This window comes from Tachyglossus aculeatus, chromosome 23 (assembly GCF_015852505.1).
Source record: "Tachyglossus aculeatus isolate mTacAcu1 chromosome 23, mTacAcu1.pri, whole genome shotgun sequence".
Taxonomy (NCBI): domain Eukaryota; kingdom Metazoa; phylum Chordata; class Mammalia; order Monotremata; family Tachyglossidae; genus Tachyglossus; species Tachyglossus aculeatus.
This window is the reverse complement of record NC_052088.1, coordinates 26317502-26330613: the sequence shown is the minus strand read 5'-3', so window position 1 is coordinate 26330613 and position 13112 is coordinate 26317502. Positions and strand designations below refer to the sequence as shown.

Below are 13112 nucleotides of genomic sequence, written 5' to 3'. Positions count from 1 at the left end.
TTAACTTCTCTGGGCCTCAGTGACCTCATCTGTAAAATGGGGGTGAAGACTGTGAGCGCCCCGTGGGACAACCCGATGACCTTGTAACCTCCGCAGCGTTCAGAACAGTGCTTTGCACATAGTAAGCGCTTAGTAAATGCCCTGATGATTATTATTGTAAGGGCGGGGCCGCGCGGGGCGGGGCGAAGGACGGGAAAGGACAACAGGACGGCAAGAGGGAAGGCGGGGGAGGGAATAGGAATAGGACTAGGAAGGCGGCGCGGAGGAGGGAGGCCGGGAAGCGGAGCAGCCGCAGCCGGAGCCTTAACAGCCGCCAAGCCCACCGCCGGCCGGGCCCTGGGAGGAGGACGGCGGCCACCAGGGCACACTCGGCGCTTACAACAGTGCTTTGCACATAGTAAGCGCTTAATCAATGCCATCATCATTATCATTATTACGGAAGGAGGGGGAGAGGGGAGGGACGCAGAGGGTGCTGTGCTGGGCTGGGCTGGGCTGGGCTGGGCTGGGCTGGGCCGGCCGCCGGGCGAGGGGAGGGACCGTCCCCGCCCTGCGCGACCCCGACGGCGGCCTGGAGGAGAGGGGGAGGAGCCGCACTGCTCAGGGCCGGAGCCCCCTCCCCTCTGTCCTCACTGCTCGGGACCGGAGCCCCCTCCCCTCGGTCCTCACTGCCCGGGACCGGAGCCCCCTCCCCCCTGTCCTCACTGCTGAGGACGGAGCCCCCTCTCCTCTGTCCTCACTGCTCAAGACGGAGCCCCCTCCCCTCTGTCCTCACTGCCCGGGACCGGAGCCCCCTCCCCTCTGTCCGCACTGCTGAGGACGGAGCCCCCTCCCCTCTGTCCTCACTGCTCAAGATGGAGCCCCCTCCCCTCTGTCCTCACTGCTGAGGACGGAGCCCCCCCCCCCCCCCCGTCCTCACTGCTGAGGACGGAGCCCCCTCCCCTCTGTCCTCACTGCTGAGGACGGAGCCCCCTCCCCTCGGACCTCACTGCTCAGGACGGAGCCCCCCCCCCCCCCCGTCCTCACTGCTGAGGACGGAGCCCCCTCCCCTCTGTCCGCACTGCTCAGGACGGAGCCCCCTCCCCTCTGTCCTCACTGCTCAGGACCGGAGCCCCCTTCCCTCTGTCCTCATTGCTCAGGACCAGAGCCCCCTCCCCTCTGTCCTCACTGCTCAGGACCAGAGCCCCCTTCCCTCTGTCCTCATTGCTCAGGACCAGAGCCCCCTCCCCTCTGTCCTCACTGCTCAAGACGGAGCCCCCTCCCCTCTGTCCTTACTGCTCAGGACCAGAGCCCCCTCCCCCTGCCCTCACTGCTCAGGACGGAGCCCCCCCGCCTCTGTCCTCACTGCTCAGGACCGGAGCCCCCTCCCCTCTGTCCGCACTGCTCAGGACGGAGCCCCCTCCCCTCTGTCCTCACTGCTCAGGACCGGAGCCCCCTTCCCTCTGTCCTCATTGCTCAGGACCAGAGCCCCCTCCCCTCTGTCCTCACTGCTCAGGACCAGAGCCCCCTTCCCTCTGTCCTCATTGCTCAGGACCAGAGCCCCCTCCCCTCTGTCCTCACTGCTCAAGACGGAGCCCCCTCCCCTCTGTCCTTACTGCTCAGGACCAGAGCCCCCTCCCCCGGCCCTCACGGCTCAGGACGGAGCCCCCCCGCCTCTGTCCTCACTGCTCAGGACCGGAGCCCCCTCCCCTCTGTCCGCACTGCTGAGGACGGAGCCCCCTCCCCTCTGTCCGCACTGCTCAGGACTGGAGCCCCCTCCCCTCGGTCCTCACAGCTCGGGACCGAAGCCCCCTTCCCCTGTCCGCACTGCTGAGGACGGAGCCCGCCCCCCCCCCCCCGTCCTCACTGCTCAGGACGGAGCCCCCCCGCCTCTGTCCGCACTGCTCAGGACGGAGCCCCCGCCCCTCTGTCCTCACTGCTCAGTACCGGAGCCCCCTCCCCTCTGTCCTCCTGCTCAGGATGGAGCCCCCTCCCCTCTGTCCTCACTGCTCGGGACCGAAGCCCCCTCTCCCCTGTCCTCACTGCTGAGGCCGGAGCCCCCTTCCCCTGTCCGCACTGTTCAGGACCGGAGCCCCCTCCCCTCGGTCCTCACTGCCCGGGACCGGAGCCCCCTCCCCCCTGTCCTCACTGCTGAGGCCGGAGCCCCCTCCCCTCGGTCCTCACTGGCCCGGGCCCGCCGCCCCCTCCCCCCGTCCGCCCCCCCGTCCGTCCCCCCGTCCGTCCCCCCGTCCCCCCGTCCTCCCCGCACTGGCCGCCCCCGGGGACCCCGCCCGGCCCCGGCCCGAAACCCCACCGCAACGGCCTCTCTGTCTGTGTGTCTTTTCCAGGTACGGAGCGGCACGAGCTAACTTCCTGGAAGAGTTTCCCGTCCATTTTCAGGTTCTTCACGGAAGCCTCAGAAGCCAAGAACAGCTCGCTGAAACCGGCCCTAACGCGGCGCTCCAACAGAATCAAGCAGGACGAGTTTTAGGAAGAGACAACGCCAGACACACACACACACACACACGCACACACACACCCCTTTCTTTCTCCTTCTTCTCCACTTGCTTCTTTTCTCCTCTTCTCCCGCCCCCAGCCCCTCATTAGATTGATCCCCACCCACCCACCCAGGGCCCGGGGTCGGGATGCAGACATCCAAATAACGTTTTGCATTATTTCTAGATGTGAGTGCAACTGTCAAAGCAATCCGGGGCCCGGCCGGTTGGGCTTCCCGGGGACCGGAATTCGGATTTCATCAGGGCACGGATGCAGGTTGACATGGACGACCCCCGGTGCCGCCCTAATTGCCCGGACAGGGTCCTGCCCCCCGACAGATGCTCCTGCTTAACAGCTTCTTCCCTGCCCTCCCTGCTACCGCTGCCCCTGCCGCCTTCCAGGTTCACCTCCCCCCCTCTTCTCTGGAAGGAGGCAAACTTCGCATTTGTTCATCCCGTTTTCAATTTTAAGGAACACCCTCCCCCCTTTCCTTCCCTCCTGCCACCACTTTCCTTCCCTCCTGCCACCACTTTCCGTGCGTGCGCATTTTCTAAGTCGACCTTTTTTTAAAGCTCAGCCAAATTCAAATTAAGAAGAGCACAAACGCCGGGACGTATTATTCGGATGGGTAAATGGAAATTGGTCTCCAGTTCTAACCAGAGAACGGGGCGAAAAGATGGTCTATGAAGTGTCGATTCTGTACAACTAGAAGGAAACGGCTCTGATGTGGAAATTAGATTTCAAATAGGAACGGACTAACTTTAAACCCCACTATAAGGCTGCTCAGCTCTTTTTTTGAAGGGGTTCTAGATGAAGCATTTCTACATACAAAGCTGGTGCACTGTAAAAGGAAAAAAAAAACAGGAATAACGGGCTTGGAAAATTTTGATTCACTCAAGTTTTACTTTCTAAACTTTTAACGTGGTGGAAGCTTTTGAGTGGATTCTAATGAAATCTATTTCCTGTCTTCCTGGGGCAGATAAACCAGAAGTCCTTTGAAACCAAAATTTTGTACACTTACCAAGAAAATTGAAACCTGCCTCGAGAAGTTTTTTTTTTTCCTGCTGTAGGGCCAATGCACCAATACAATCCCGTTTGACTTCTGCTTAAAAGCGACCCAAGAACACTGCTCAGGCTGAGTGAGAAGGGTTTCCTTCTCAGTCCATGGACATCATTTTTAGATTTTTCACTAGCTTTTGACAAGTCCCCCTTAAAATTCCAATTACTCTGTAATTTTAACATAACCAGGGTCTGGACAACACTGTGAAATAGAACAGCAAAAATAATAATAATGTCACTGTCCTCCTGATTACTTTTGACTCAAAGATGCCTATGTTTCTAACTGTTGCATTTATAATTACCTAAAAGGGTCTTGTTTTCTGTTTTTTTGCCTAGTGAAGATTGCATTTATAAAACATGTGACCTGCATTTCATGGCTTGTCACTTTCTTAAAGTGTATGCAACAATAATGTGCCTGCCTTGTATGATGACTTCAGAAAGTGCTCCAGAAATTTAATAGGATGAAGTACTCGGAAATAATTTTGAAATTTTCCACCACATAGATGTAGGTTCAGGGTTTGGGAATTTTTTTTGTTTATTTTGCTTTGGCTAGCTTTTGTTGGCTTTTTTTTTAAGGTTTTTTTTTTGTATACTGAGCTGATGTCAGCAATTTTTTAAATTGCAACTGTGTGATGGGCAGCAATTCATGCCCGATACCGAGGCTGGCAAGCGAGGGACCTAATTAGCTCATATAGTTCTGATGGTGGCAAATTAAAGTGATCTTTTCTTCAGTGGCCAGGTCTGCGTACCTTCTGATAGTATTAGTACTGAGGCAAAGCAGGCGAAAAAAATCAAAACGCTGTTTTATTTGAATGTCGTACGGCTTCAAAACGTTCAGCCCATCGGCGGCCCACCAGATGGATTTGTGATATTGACCCTTTTCATTTGATCTGCTCCCCCGTTTTTAGAATCGATTAAATTTCAAGACAGTTGCCCCATATCTTCCAGGAAAAGGATCCCAATTGTTGCTGCGGATTGAAGGGATGTGATTTGAGGGGGCTGGGGGCGGGTTCTACCTAGTGGCAGCAAAACTCGATTCCCTCTTCAACAGGGACGAGTTTTTGAGCTCCCTGTTCCTGGAGGGCCTGGGTCAGGCCGGATTGGGAAGGGGGCGGGAGAGGGGAAGAGTGGTGACGTCCAGCATCTCGGGGTGTCTCTGTTCCTCTCGGCCTTTCCCAGATTTCCCTAAGGGACTCCCCTTTCTCCTCTATGGTGGGCCGGGCCCTGCCTGCTTTCCGGGACTCCAGGGGCCTGGGCAATGGGATGGTGGGGGAGAAGGGGCTTTGGAAACTGGGGAAATGGCCCTTGGGGGTGGGCTTCAGCGCGCCGGGACCCCCCGCCCCCTCCCACTTTCCCCTCTATTCTTCCCTCCAGGACCTGTTGATGGGGAATTTGGTCGGGAGACAGGAAGATCCTGCTGGGACCCTCCCAGCTGCTCCCGGCCAGACCAGACCTCCTTAATGTTGCCCCCTGCCCCTCCTCTCCTCCCTCTCGGCTTCATTAATCAAAGCCCCGGGAAAAGACGGGTGCGGGGGGGGGCGGTTCAGTCCCCGGATTTGCATTTCATATTTGAGTTCTTTTCTCACTCCGAGCAAAGGGCGGGGGCGGCTTGTGGCTAAATCCTACCCGGTTGAAGTTTTAACAGACAATACCGGGACTCGGCGGTGGGGAGTCGTGGGGTGGTGTCTTGCAAGGTGCCTAATATCACGGAAAGAAGTCTATTTTTAAACGTTTTAATGAACATTAAAAGGAAAAGTGTTTCCTGGACTAATGGTCTTTTTTCTCCACGTTCTCTCCTGGGACCCGCCCCGGCTGGCGGGGTTTCTGGACGGAGCGGCGCTGGCCGGGATGCTAGATTTGTTAACACTCCCCCAATAAAGATCTTTGCCTTCCAAAGTGAGCCGGGAGTCTCCTTTCTCTCGGGAGCTCATTTCCTCACGAACTTTTCCCAGATTAATAAAAGCCCGAACCGGAAAAGGGGGGGGGGGGGGGAAAGGTGAAGGGGTGGCAACTATCAGTCTTGGAAACCGGCAGTGCGTGGTGCCAGGGGTGGAATGGTACTATCCGGCCACCGATTTAGTGACAACTCCTTTAGCTCTGCAGCATCCTGTGACCAAAGGGGATTTTGAAATGGACAGGAGGTGGAGAGCGGTCATCCAGTTTTCCCTAGCCTAGCCAAAACCCCTCAGCCCTCTCAGCGATTTGGAAATGGAAGTACTCGGTTGCTGGAAATCCCCAACAAGCCACTGATTCAGCCACTCTGGACACAGTAGTCGCAAACAAGCCTGCATCTCTTGTGGGAGCGAGTGGGGATTACACAATAGCATCAAATGTCCTACTTCCTTCCTATCTGAGTCGTCTCCGGCTATTACCTCTGCGGGAAAGGGGCATTTCGGGCTCAGGGCGCCCGTTTCCTTCCGATTTCCTTTCTTCGATATACAATCCCCCTGGTTCCTTCTTCTGAAGACTTCCCGGAGGGCCTTTCCAGAGGACCTTTCCATAGACTTTCGGTCAAGTCTCCAAACCCGTCCTGCTGCCGGTGCTCAGTTAAATCAGTCTTGGTGATATCCAGGCTGATTATCGATGGATTCTGGGGTGGGGTGGGGGGGTCCCCGAAGAGGCACGGCTTCCTCTCCCCCTCACCCCCATCACCAACCTCAGCTCTACCAGTTGACTAGGTGGGTTGGGCAGCCCCCGGTGTCCAGGCCTAGGGAGAGGCTGGCGAGGTGGGCCTGCCTTCTGGGCGCCTCCACACTCAGAGCAGGCCGGGGTCGCCTCTGTCCCAACTTGGGGTGAATGAACCGCCTTTCCGTGAGGACGGCGGGGTCGATTAGAGCCGCGGGATGCTCTAGCCCTGGATCTGAGCAAAGTCAGGTCAGGTGAAAACGAGACACCGGGACACGCGTCCTTCCTCCGGGGGCTGCTCCCCTGTCCTCCTGGCAGCCCGCCAGCTCGCCCGCCTTGAGGGCAGTGGCTGGAGGGGCAGTCCTTCGTCTTCGAGCCCAAGTCCCATTCCCGTCCCTCCAAAACCAGCCCGAGGCCGGAGAAGGAGTCTGGACCCTGCCTCCCAACCCTCAGTGGCCGGTTTTGTGCCCTGCTGGAGGAGGAGGAGGCGCAGAACGAATGGGCTCCACGTTGGTTTGATTGATTTCGCCGGGATCGATGCGGTCCGAGTTTCCACGCCGTCGCTCCCTCCGTCCCGGCGGTGGTGTCTTTAGCGGGTCCGGGCACCTGGTCGGGTTTCAGCTGGGGAGAACCCCGAAGCCCCTCGGGGATGGGGAGGACAGGCTGGGGAGGGGGGTAGAAGAAACGAAGGGGTTCTCAGCTCAAGCCCCCGCGGAAGAGCTGGGGGGGGACATGGATCTGACCAAGGTGGGTGTGGAAGAGGGAAAGGGGGAGTCCTCCAAAGTCCATCCCCTCCAAGGGTCCAGCTGGCCTTGGAGCTCCATCTCCTCCTCTGGGGTCCGAAGAGGAGCCATCCCGGCCGGCGGAGCTCCTGGATGGTCCTCTACAGGTGTCCGTCTCCTCCTCATCTCCATCGGCACCCCGAGTTCAGGCACCTTAGCTCCATCTCCGGAGCCTCAGAAGAAAACTGGGAAGGAAAGAACAGAAAAAAATAGCCCCCTCTCGGCCCTGACCCCCGCTTTCCCCCTTTCCCGTCCAGTTTCGCACTACCGTAGCCGGGGTGCTCACTAGATCGCTGACAGCACCCCCCCATTTACATAATGATATGCTCTGGGCCGAAGACAAAAACTCACCCCCAAATTTCATGGGTCACCAGCCCGCGACAATCAAGGTTTTATCACGTATGCTGAGCAAAAAAATCTAAGAAGCTATATGAAGTTTCTCGGGGAGTTTTTGCTCCTCGGAAAAATTAAAAGAGTTTCGCCACTCTTGAATAGAGGCGAAATCTTTCTGAGTTCTTTGTCACCGAATTCTGTTTGAAGGCAACACTGGAGATTAACGTGTAGCTCTGGATTTTAGACCCACTAGCCCAGGCATGCTTCAGAGTAGCCGAAGAGGAGCAAGGATTGCTACCGGAATGAAGTTTGAAATGTTAAATACCGTCCTGCCTTTGCCTAAGAAAGAGACAAGCCACAAAGGAACATCACAAATTTTTATCCCCTGAACCTAAAGTTGCATTTGTTATTCAAGGGATTTCTTATTTTAGGATCCTGCTGGTGTGTAACGTGCACATACATTCATATTCATATCTGTAGGAATATTTATCTATCTGTATCCGGGATTAATGTGCACACAGACACACACAACACGGATGTGTAACTTTCGACTATATTTCATGCGTGCAAGAAGATGTTTTGTGCAACAGGATATGTTCTGGTCCGTCAATTGCACAATAACCGCATGCTCCATTTATGCCACACTATGAATTTTGAACTTGTTAAAAATGAATTGTTAGAGCGAATCATATGAAACGATAATCCGAGTAGAGAAAAAAATCTTTAAGAGTTCATAATGTTCTAGCGGGGGGGTGTGTGTGGATGGTTGTGCGTGTGTGTGTATGTGTGTGTGTGTAGTTGGCTTTATTTCACGTTTTAAAAGCTATTTAGATTGTTGGTGTCTTCGGTTTTCAGGCGTCCTGCCAACCTTGAAATACAATAGCCAACCCTCTCCTCTCTCTCTCTCTCTCTCTCTCTCTCTCTCTCTCTCTCTCTCTCTCTCACACACACACACACACACACACACGTCGATGTATGCTTTTCTGAAGTTAGTCAAATCCTGGAAGAAATCCCTTTATCGCTTGTCTTGAGGAAATTTCATTTTTCTTTTCCACGAGGTGGGCGAATTAACTTTGCCGCCAAAAAGGACTTTGATCTGTTTCATTTAAGCCACAGAATATCTGGCTTTCTGTTTCCAGCAGTTGTGGGAAATCGTGTCTCAATAGTTTCCCCGCACATGCCGTGAACTGACACCGGGAAAGTAATTGAGGAGAAAAGAAAAAAAAAGTTGTTGAGCAGTGTTGAAGCCCTCTGTCTCCAGATCCGAAATTTTCCAAATCATACCCTTTCTCTCCAGACAGACAGCGAGGAATTCTTGATCTCTGGATTAACTGATACTTCGACCTACCTCAGGTAGAAATCTGGCAATTGGAAGGCAATGCCCCTTGTGTTGGCTCTGAAATGGGGTCTTTTGCTCCTCACAAACACCCTCTACGGTCTCCATATCACCTCTTTCTCCCTGAAACATTCCCAATCTCTCCCCAAGCCCCTGCCTCCCGATAAATGTGGCGTTTCGCTTCAGGAGATCCTGAACTGGTTTGCTTGGGTGAAAGTTTTTCTGCAGAATCTGAGAAGGTAGTGAGGGAGGAAGAAAAATAAATCCACCTCAACCGTTTCGGTCAAATCCAGCGAAGGGGCCCACCCATAAGCGGGGCAGAGAACTCGCGAGGATATGTGCCTCTGAGTCCAACCCAAGCATTCGGATTGATCTAAAACCGTTTAAAGTGGGAGACAAAGTGATCGCATGAAGTACCTCCCAGCAAGACTTGACAATTAAAATGAAACAGTGCCCTCTTTTCCGTCTTCCTGCTGCTGGCCTTCCTGCTCTTGTCCATTAAGTTCTCTCTCACGAGAGGATTGACGTTCCTCTTTTCTCGTTGTCATTTTCCTTCCCTCAAGACCCATCTCATGTCCCAAATCGGAGAAAGTCTATCTGCCCAGCCCTCCTAGTACTCCCAAAAGACTCCTTTAAGAATTCCTCTTTCTTCCAACCCCACTTAGAATGACTTTTCCACCCCATGCCACTTTCCAAATCCTCTGGACAGCTTGGCTAACCGGAATCCATCAAAAGAGCAGTGTTTGTTTTTCCTACGCCTCTCCTCTCCCGCTGGACTAACCAGGTCTATGCTTAACCACCCCCAGCGACGAGCTCTGCTTTTGCTCGAGAACAATTCGGAAAGAAAACTCTTCAAATGACACCGGGCTGGTGCTATATTGGTCTGGTACGTGACATCACCGAGCGAGTCCACCCTGCCCGGAGCTGTCCACCCCGACGAAGGATTGAGTGTCCATCCCCTTCTCTTCCTTAGAACAATCCGAATCCCACTTCCTCGGGAGAAGTTAGATTTTAATGGCTAATTCAACCAGCACTGATCCTTTCACCGTCTCTCACATTATTTTCTCCTATCCCAATGAAAATGCTATTTGCAAGGTTTTCCACACAACACCCCCCCCCAAAAAAAAGATGGATAATTTGCTGTTTCTGGAAGGGGGGGTAATGGAGTGATTGGATTATTTTAAAGGGAGCTGGAGATATAGCAGTACATTGTTTTGCTTCCTCCGTATTTGTAAAGAATCTCCTGCCTATTTCTCTGGCTCTAATCCACCCGTTGTCTGTTTACCAAAAAGTGAAAAGCTCTTTTCCAAGGGGATACGTGGTCAAGCACTTTAGAGCCAGCAGTAAAACCTTACTCTGCCTTTCTGAACTACCAGGAATCCTCGATGTCAGTTTTGTTCGTGTTTCTATACTTGACAGAGTTAAGTCGTTAAAAAAAAATTTCCCTGGGTCGCAAACAGCCGCAACATTCAGTAGACCCGTACAGACGGAAGTGTCGGGTGGAAATGAATCGAATTTTTTAACCCCCGCTATTGAGCGACTATTGGTCAATATTGGTATTGGTATTGGTGTCTCGAAGGAAAGTTCGCGCCGGGATTCTGTTTCCCAGATGAACGAGGGTGTCCTGCTCTGCCTCTCGGATCTCTCCGTTTCTAAATTGAGGCTCCGTCCTCTGCCCCGGCGTCAGTGGGTCTGTCCATCTGCAAGTGGCTGACGGGGTTGGAAAGGAGGTGATTGCAGGAGGGAGAAATGGCGGTTTTGCGGGGAGGGCAGCCCGGTTGGATGGCGAGGTGCGAGGCCTGAGGCGGGGCGGCCCAGGCGGGGCGGCCCAGGCGGGGAAGGCGTTTCCCATGGTCCTGGCCAGAGGGATCCCGGACCCTTTTCCTGCTCCCGCTCCAGCTCCGGCCGGTCCCTTTCCCTCTCCCGCTCCCGCTCCCGCTCCCAGCGGGTCCTTTTCCCTTTCTCTCTCTCGCTCCCGCCCCGCCCTGCTCCAGCTCCCGCTCCCGTTCCCGGCCGGTCCCTTTCCCTTTCCCTCTCCCACTCCCACTCCCTCTCTCGCTCCCGGCCGGTCCCTTTCCCTCTCCCACTCCCACTCCCTCTCTCGCTCCCGGCCGGTCCCTTTCCCTCTCCCGCTCCCGCTCCAGCTCCCGGCCGTTCCCTCTCCCGCTCCCGCTCCCGCTCCCTCTCCCGCTCCAGCTCCCGCTCCCGCTCCCGGCCGGTCCCTTTCCTTCTCCCTCTCCCGCTCCCGCTCCCGGCCGGTCCCTTTCCTTCTCCCTCTCCCGCTCCCACTCCCGCTCCCGCTCCCGGCTCTCCCGCTCGGCCCCGCTCCCTGTCCCGCTCCCTGTCCCGCTCCCTGTCCCGCTCCCTGCTCCTTCCCCGGCTCCGCCGCCAGCACCACGGACAGCGTCCGAGGGCCGACGGCCAGGCAGGGAGCCGGGCCTGGGATGGGGGCCGGGGATGGGGGCCTGGGATGAGGGCCTGGGATGGGGGCCTGGGATGAGGGCCTGGGGTGGGGGCCTGGGATGGGGGCCTGGGATCCGGGCCTGGGAGCCGGGCCTGGAAGCGGGGCAGGGAGCAGGGAGCGGGACTGGGATGGGGGCCTGGGATGAGGGCCTGGGATGGGGGCCTGGGAGCGGGGCAGGGAGGAGGGAGCGGGACTGGGATGGGGGCCTGGGGTGGGGGGACCTGAGATGGGGGGCTGGGAGCGGGGCTGGGATGGGGGCTTGGGGTGCCGACCTGGGGAGCCCGCGGGGACGGGGGCGGGGGCGGGGGCCGGGCAAAGCGGGTCGGCCGCAGGACCCAGCTTAGCCCGTCTTCTGCCCCCGCCCGGGGGGGACACAGACCCCCCGGGACTCCTCGAGCCCCCCTGGGCCTCCCCCACTCCGGCAAGGCATGGGGGACCCCCGGCCCTCGGGCAGCTCCAAGGGGCCGGAGGCTCCGCCAGGATTTGGTGGGAGAGGCGGCGGCCCTCGGGCTGGACTTCAGCAGCTTCCCTCGGTGGTCCCCGAAGCCCTCCCCCAGAAGGGACACTGAGGCCGGGCCTCCCGACCCCCCAGGAGCCTCCCGGGAGGACCCCCGCATTCCTTGTCGGGCCGGGCCCCCCGGAGCCCCTCCGCATCCCCTGTCCGCCAGGGACCCCGATACCCCCCATGAACCTCCCGGAGGCTCCTCACCCTCCTGGGGAGGCCCGGACTCCAGGGAACTTTGAGAAATCATCTAAGATGGTCCCCCCCCCTCCTCCTATAGCCCCTCACCCCCGACCCCGGACAACTTCACCCAACTTTCTTCGCTGGGCTGAGCGCTGAGCGGCGTCGGGGGTCGGGGGGGAATCCCAATCCCAACCTCAGCCTTTCTAGCGGGGGGTGACGAGGGCAGGGAAAGCCGGGGCGACGGCTCTGGAGGGAGGTTTCCTTTCCCAGATCTTTCCCTCCTTTATTCCGCCCCTCCCAGCCGTCCAGGAAGCCCCCAGGGCGGCGGGAAGCAGGACCGGACTGTCGCTTTCCGAATCTGGGGGCTCCCTGGGCCTTGGAAACCGTCTGGGAGACGGAGATTTCGGGGACCGGAGGGGGACGCCGCCTTCTCCTTTAACCCGGGGGTCCCCTCCCAACCCACTGAACGTGGGCATCGAGGATCTGGCCCCCACTGATTTAAGGGACTTGCTCCGCGGAGGGGATCTGGGCTTGGAGGGAAAAATAAACTCCCTTTCTCTTCCAGCCCCATCAACCCTTTCCTTCCCATCCGTCTTTCCATAACCTTCCCAAATCCCTCCAGTCCCCCAGGCCCCCCAAGTCCCAGACCAGTGGGACTCTATGTGTCCCAATTTCTCTGAAGGAAGCTCGCCCTGACCTAAGCCCTGCTGGCCCACCTCTCCCGGCTTCTCCTTCGTGGTTTCCCTTATCCTCTTCCTTGCCGGGTTGGATGCAGCGAGCCCGCTCCCCTTTTCGCTCAAGTGGGAAGATGCCGACAGACAGGGGTGCAATCCCGGAGAGCGGGACAGTGGCATCTAGCCCTCCTCCCCCGTAGGTCCACCTGCTCTAAGAAATCCCTTTCTTCTCCCTTCCCCTCTGAGGGATGCGGGGAAGGTGAAGAACGGGGGGAAGGTGGGCAGTGAGTGACCTCCTTCGGATCCCCCTCCCCCCATCCCTATCCCTAGTTCTGCTTCTGAGGGCCAGGGTACGGGGAACAACCCGTCTTGCCTCTTTTCTCCCTCCACCACTGGCCAGGGCTGCTCCTGATGATGTTTCTGGGGCTGAACCCAGTGGAAATCAGTGAGATGGGAGTGGTGGACAAAGGGTTCAGATCCCCCTCCACCCCTTCATCTGTAACTAGGCAGGCCTATCTAGTCCTTTGGGCCGACTCTCCCAGGACAAGAGTGAAATTTCCCCAGGTCCGTTCAGCAGGAAGCACCAAACCGCAGGCAGCGGTGAGGGTCGCACTGGGGACTGGGCCTGCTCCAATCGAAAGATCTTGAAATCAAGTTTCTGCCCCTCTGGCTTGAGGTTCAG

General features: G+C 57.1%; 1 protein-coding gene across 2 annotated transcripts in view; it reads left to right on the top strand.

The window, feature by feature from the left end:
• The window catches only part of FAM172A (family with sequence similarity 172 member A), a 445054-nt gene extending 442505 nt beyond the window's left edge, over positions 1-2549 (top strand). Inside the window, exon 11 of one of the 2 annotated variants that reach the window (XM_038765425.1) lies at positions 2325-2549. In XM_038765425.1, coding sequence (XP_038621353.1) covers positions 2325-2467 — 143 coding nt within the window. In that variant the 3' untranslated portion in view covers positions 2468-2549. The remainder of the gene's footprint in view (positions 1-2324) is intronic. The other variant, XM_038765426.1, reaches the window with a different exon arrangement.
• Positions 2550-13112: the final 10563 nt, after the last annotated feature.